The 6,623-nt window shown below is 47.7% G+C and overlaps 1 protein-coding gene across 1 annotated transcript; it reads left to right on the top strand.

Annotated features, from left to right (window-relative positions):
- The first annotated feature begins 385 nt into the window (after positions 1-385).
- On the top strand, positions 386-5,650 carry Ppp1r3c (protein phosphatase 1 regulatory subunit 3C). The gene is made up of 2 exons (XM_032891875.1): positions 386-802; positions 3,018-5,650. Exons 1-2 carry the CDS (start codon positions 789-791, stop codon positions 3,955-3,957), a joined length of 954 nt encoding a protein of 317 aa, XP_032747766.1. The 5' UTR covers positions 386-788; the 3' UTR covers positions 3,958-5,650.
- The last annotated feature ends 973 nt before the right edge of the window (positions 5,651-6,623 follow it).

The following is a 6,623-nucleotide window of genomic DNA, read 5'->3' on the forward strand; positions in this document are numbered from 1 at the left end:
GCTATCTGCTGTGTCTGGTGACGAAGAGCAAGGACAGTAACTTCGTGTTGGCCTGAATAGATCAGCATAGTGTGGGTTTGCTTATTTAGATGCAGAGTCTCGCTAAGCTGTACAGGCTGGCTCTCTGCCTCTGTCTTCAGAGGGAAGAGAACACTGGGCCACTTCGTTTCACCGGCTCATGTGTTTTCTTAACATTTGGGTGGTTCTGAGGCTTTATTTGTGTAGGAAGAAGAGCCAGCCAACCTTTTTTTTTTTTTTTTTTTTTTTGCTTGGCCAAGGTGCTTGGATACACAACGCAAGGAGCACCATAAGCATTTCAAATAACACAGACACGGGGTGGAGCCACAACTTTCTGAGCTCAGATTCAACTCTGCACAGACCCACGCGTTTCCATAGAAGACCCCGCCAGGCTCGCATAAGCTGCAGAAGGCCAGCTGCGAGCCGTGAGCTACGTGCTGCACGCCAGGTTCCAGGAACACGCCTGGGTCCCGCTGGCCCAGGGCTCCCGGACACTGCGGCCGCCTTCCAGCACGCTCTGGTCACATCCAGCCCCGCGGTGATCACGTTCCAGGGACAGGGGCTCGTGCCCCAGCTGCACAGCGGTTGGCCGGGGCATCGGGCCTCTGATTGGTCCGAGGGACCAGCTCACGTGATCGGGCTCTGATAAGCTGCCTCCCCGCTTGCCTGCGGTCAGTCGGCGGGCTTGACCGCGGCGCTGCATCCGCTAAGTGCGTGGTGCGAAGCTGCGCTGGGTGCGGTTGTCGCGGTCGCTACTGCCTCGCGGTCCAATGAGCTGCACCAGGTACGTGCAACTCCGCGCCCTATTGGAGGGGAACCCGAAGCTGCGGGGACTTTGGGGGCTTCTGTGGTTTTGTCTTCTCTGCAGATGGGAGACTCCCAGGTTGATGGCTGAGTTTAATTGTCCCGGAGGCCTTGAAGGGATGGACTTAGAGTTGTATTTCTTAGTGCCTGTTTTCGGAAATCTACATCTCAAAGCAGAAACTGCCTTAGTGAGTCAGCTTTAGCTGCGATTCCCTTTGCTGAAGTGACTGTTGCCTTTGAGCTCAAAGATCCAAGCACTTGGGGGGCAGCTTAGTTTGCACCCATGTATTGCGGTGGGGTAGTTTAGTCTGCAGCAAAAGTTCCAGGAGGATTTGCATTTCTTTTCCCATTTTCCTTATCCTGGCTTGTCATAGAAAATTCAGTCTTAGAGTTTGAGCAAACTATTATTTTTAACTCTTGGCTGGGATTAAGAATTCCAGGGAACTAGCCCAATACCAAAACTCTCTATAAATGCAGAAGTGAAAAAGAAAAACGACAGCCCAACCAATAAAAACGAACAACAGCTCCATCAACGAGGTAACCAAGACCTTCTCATGAAATTTTGTTGCTTCTCCAGTCTTGACTTAGTCCAAGAATTCTCTCTCCCCAAATCCTGCCTGTTAACGTTGTGAGACAGATACATCTTGAGTTTTTGTTGCTGGAAGTTTGTGATCCTCTCAGAAAAACCCTAGGGCTATTAAAGTGAGTCTGTGTACATTCTTTACCGGGCTTTTGTGATGGTGACCATTTACAGGGTGCTCTGCTTAGTGCTGGTATGAAAAGAATTCTTCCAGCCAGACTCTATATGTGATCAAAGTATGTTATAGTCATATATGAACTGTCAAAGAATAAACAATTAATAGTCAGGCTGCAAAAATGGCACCTACTGTATTTCATGTTCCTTTGACCTATAAGGCGGAAATCGGAGAGGAAAATCTTAATTCCGTAAGTGTGGAAATAGAGTGTGGTTCAAGGGGAAGAAAGGCCAGGAAAAGTCTTGGTGGATGATTCTTGGTTGGATGGGCACTGTTGTAACTGCCTTTCTGCTTGTAAATACCAGCTGCCCAACAATAGGAAACACCATAGCAGCCCAAACCAGTAGGTACTGTAATTCCATCAGGCCAAGGCAATGGACATCTTAGTCTTCTCCCCGTAGGTTTTCAGTATTTCTAAATTCACATATCTACAGTGTATTTTAAAACAGTTCAATGTCAGGTTATCAGTTCTTAAAACTACACTTTATTTTGTATCTATAATGTATACTGCAGGCTGTAAGACAGAGCTATAGTAAAGTGGTTATTATTGGACGGTATGAATAAGTCTATTAACCCAGCAGCCAGATATTTTATTCACAGTTGCACTTGGCACGGGCATCTTTCTATATGAAATGTAGACTGTTTAAAGCTTTACCTTTAGTCTGTGAGGCACTGGCTGGTGTCACGTTGGTCATTTGTGAAAAATGTGGATTCCTGTGGTAAAATGCAAATGTCATTCTTTCTTTTAACAAGTGTCACCTCCTGTCACTCTAAGGACAATATGACCTTTAAAAAAAATTGCTTCATTTTTATCTCTTCCCAAGGGGATTGCTTCTCCTGAGAAGTAAAACCCATTCAAGAGCCAAAATAAGAATTAGCAGCCGGAGGGAGCGAGCGGCTCTGTCTGGGACTGTGATTATGGAAGAAGCTGTCTGGCCAATAGACTTTTTTGGGGGAAGCTTTAAGAACGTCTTTACCTGGCTGGTTTGATGCCAGGAAGCTTCACTGTAGGGTTCTAATTTTCAGGTTCCTAGGACTCTGAATTTTTTTTTCTGAAAGGAAAGAAACTCCTTAGGTCTTGTTGACCTGACAGGTTCAAGAACCACTGGCCCAGAACAGAGTACATAATCCCAAGAGCTGTGTCAGACACGATCAGATCGAGCCCTCTTGTTTCTCAGATGGGGAAACCGAACCCTCTCCGAGTGTCTCAGGCAGTTTACCCATGGGTCCAGGAGCCTGCCAAGCCCAGAGCTAGACTGCAGATCTAATCACCCTGAGTGTTCTCTTCTCCTTTTCTTCATTTGATAGCACCTCCGGCATCGGAGTAACTAGTGTGTGCGTGTGCGTGTGTGCGTGCGCGTGCGCGCGCGTGCGCGTTTGGGGCCAGGGGGGAGACTGCTGCAGACCACAGTGTTCACCACTCCTCCTTTTCCATTCCAGGATGATCCACGTGCTGGATCCACGACCTTTGACAAGTTCAGTCATGCCCGTGGACATGGCCATGAGGATTTGCTTGGCACATTCACCACCCCTGAAGAGTTTCCTGGGTCCTTACAATGGTCTTCAGCGAAGACATTTTGTGAATAAACCGAAGCCTTTGAAACCGTGTCTCAGCGTCAAGCAGGAAGCCAAATCACAGAAGGAATGGAAGAGCCCGCACAGCCAAGCCAAGAAGCGGGTCGTGTTTGCCGACTCCAAGGGGCTCTCCCTCACTGCCATCCATGTCTTCTCAGACCTTCCAGAAGAACCCGCGTGGGACCTGCAGTTTGACCTCTTGGACCTTAATGACATCTCCTCCAGCTTAAAACTTCACGAGGAGAAAAATCTGGTTTTCGATTTCCCCCAGCCTTCAAGCGACTACTTAAGCTTCCGGGACCGCTTCCAGAAGAACTTTGTCTGCCTCGAGAACTGCTCTTTGCAAGATCGGACAGTGACCGGGACGGTCAAAGTAAAGAACATGAGCTTCGAGAAGAAGGTTCAGGTCCGAATCACCTTTGACACCTGGAAAACCTACACCGACGTGGACTGTGTATACTTGAAGAACGTTTACGGCAGCTCAGACAGTGACACCTTCTCCTTTGCCATCGACTTGCCCCGCGTCATTCCAACTGAGGAGAAAATCGAGTTCTGCATTTCCTACCATGCTAACGGGAAGGTCTTCTGGGACAACAACGAGGCTCAGAACTATAGAATTGTCCATGTACAGTGGAAACCCGACGGAGTGCAGACTCAGGTGACGCCCAAAGACTGTGCATTCCAACAGGTGCCCCCTAAGACTGAGTTAGAACCCACGGTCTTTGGCAGTCCGAGGCTTGCTAGCGGCCTCTTCCCAGAGTGGCAGAGCTGGGGGAGAGTGGAGAACTTGGCCTCCTATCGATGAGTTAGGCAATCTATAGACCGGCTCTGTCTGATCAGAATCCTCATGCAATTCTAGGTCTGTATTGCTCAATATTAGGAAGTCGTATTACTTTCTATCAGTAGATTTAGGTACGAGCTGTTGGGACCTGGCTATGGAAGCTATTGTCACTTGAGAATTTAGTGTTGGGGTCTATGAGGGTGACACCCCCAGCTTTGTTCTGAAGGATCAAGGAACTGGTTTTCTACAGTCGACATCTTTTTTTGGGGGGGTGCATTTTTTCACTTCCCTCTCAGTTCACTAGCTCTCACTTTGAACAAAGAAAGGTTGGAAGATGGTGATGGAATGCTGTGGTAAGGGTGTGAGGAACGTGAAATGCTTATGCTAAGGCTCTGAGACTCAAGTCAGAGGAGGAGCAATGGTTAAATGGGTATTAAACCATTGGTGGGAAAACATAATGTTATCTTGTGTTTCGGAATGGGTTCTGCTGGCTTCTCCTGAGGAAATAGCTCAAAGATGGGAAAGGAACCCATTCTATGCATTTTTGTTTTGCATAGAAAAATAAAAGGGTGTTGGATGGTACTGTGGGAAGATGAACTGTAGTTCGGAAGAATCAAGATCTTGAGGGCTAGAGAAGTAGCTCAGTTGGTCGTGTGCTTGCCTAGCATGCGGGAAGACCTGGGTTCCAGGCCAGTTGGGGGTGGCAGTGGCACATGCCTTCAATCCCAGTATTTTATAGCAAAGGCAGAGGCAGGAGGATTAGAAATCCACAGTCATCCTTGGCACACAGAAAGTTGGGAGGCTAGCTTGGGCTACTTGGAATCCCTGTCGCAGGAAACGATATCAAAAGATCTTAAGTGAATCCTTCCAGTTTAAACAGGGTCTACCAGAAACCATGTTATGGAGAGTGTTGAAACAAATCCGACTTTGCATTCTTAATCGGATAAGTGACTTTGTGATGAAGCATCATTCTTCACAGAATGCTGTGTGCTACAAAATGCTGCCCAACATTGGGCATGCTGTCACGAATGGCTAGCAGCGTGTAGGGACTCCACTTCATGTTGAAGAGAGCTCTTTCAGTGCCTCAATTAAACCGGAACACTGTACCTGTTTAAACGGGTTACCTGAACAACCATCTAATAACTCATGATTTTTTGGGGCCTTATTTGAAGGTCCATTCGCTGGCATTCTCCCGAAATCATCAGGAGTGCTGTCAGTGTACACAAATCACGTCCTTCATATTGAAGGTGACTCAACTTTCTGCCACACTTTTTCGATGTGATGTTTGAAGTGGGGACTGACACCAGAGTCCCAGTGCAAGAATCCAGGACCTTGCACATGAGAGTATCAGTCTATCTCATGCCTACTCTTTTTTGTCTTGCTGTTTTAATTTCTAGTCAAAATGATTTTTGAAAATGCAGATATGAATTATTTTGAATGTGAACTGTTTTTGTGCGTGCATAAATCCACTTTGCGGGATCTTGAGACAGGTGCCCTGGGATGAATGCCGTTTACAGTGTACATGTCCTTTGAGGTGTGTTGGAAAAGTGCAGCGAATTTTAACGTATGTGATCAGCCATGCTGTGAAAACACTATTGGGATACCTCCCCTGTGACGGTATTGGAGGTTTGGCTAGTATCCGTAAGTTCTCTGCTGTAAATACCTACATTGTCCGTATGAGCCTCTCACTTTAAGAATAAATGTGCTTGGTAGAAGACCTGAGAATGTTTTCTTTTCCCAAACCATAACTGGTCAAATGAGAAACGTAGCAACTAAAGTTCTCCTGTTTTGCCTGGCAGCCACCAAGCAGGCTGGTTTGGACCAGGAAGTGGATGAACCTGCACACAGTCACTTGCCTCAGACTCACTGGTGACCTCAGGTCCTGACTGCTGGGGCTTGGGTCCAGGGGCAGTAAGCTGAGCTGGTGTAATTGTCCCTGTCCATGGTTCCTTCTTATCTTACATGCTTTGTGCTGGGCCAGGTTCCTTGGGTGCTACCTGTCCCTGTACAGTAGGGAGGGGATGATGCAGGAGGTGTGGAGTAGCTCTTACTTTTTGAGCTCTAGTATCTTTCTGAGGGGGCAAAGCTTGGAACTGCAGAGAGACTCCAGGTTGCGGAGGAAGCACAGCTCTTTAGGGCGAACCAACAGATTCATGAACCTAAGCTGCGTTCCAGCTTTGCCTAAAATTTCCATGAAAGTCTTCACACTGTATCTTATTATTATTATTTAAATTTATTTTATTTATTTATATCCCAAATGCTGCTCCCCTCACAGTGTTCCTCCCCTCCCTTCTGCCCTTCTTCTCTGAGAAGGTGGGACCACTCTGGGTCCCCGCCCCAGCCTGTCTTCCCAAGTCAAGTCTCTGTTAGATTAGTACATCCTCTCCCATTGAGGCTGACAAGACAGCTGTGTTGGGGAATGGATATCACAGTCAGACTGAAGCTTTAGGGACAGCTTCCACTCCAGTTGTTAGGGGGCCCACATGGAGACTGAGCTGCACACAGTCAGGCAACAGCTTTAGGGACAGCTTCCAGTCCAGTTGTTGGGGGACCCACAGGGAGACTGAGCTGCACACAGTCAGGCCACAGCTTTAGGGACAGCTTCCACTCCAGTTGTTGGGGGACCCACAGGGAGACTGAGCTGCACACAGTCAGGCAACAGCTTTAGGGACAGCTTCCAGTCCAGTTGT

The sequence above is a fragment of the Rattus rattus genome, chromosome 2 (assembly GCF_011064425.1).
Source record: "Rattus rattus isolate New Zealand chromosome 2, Rrattus_CSIRO_v1, whole genome shotgun sequence".
NCBI classification, from domain to species: Eukaryota; Metazoa; Chordata; class Mammalia; order Rodentia; family Muridae; genus Rattus; species Rattus rattus.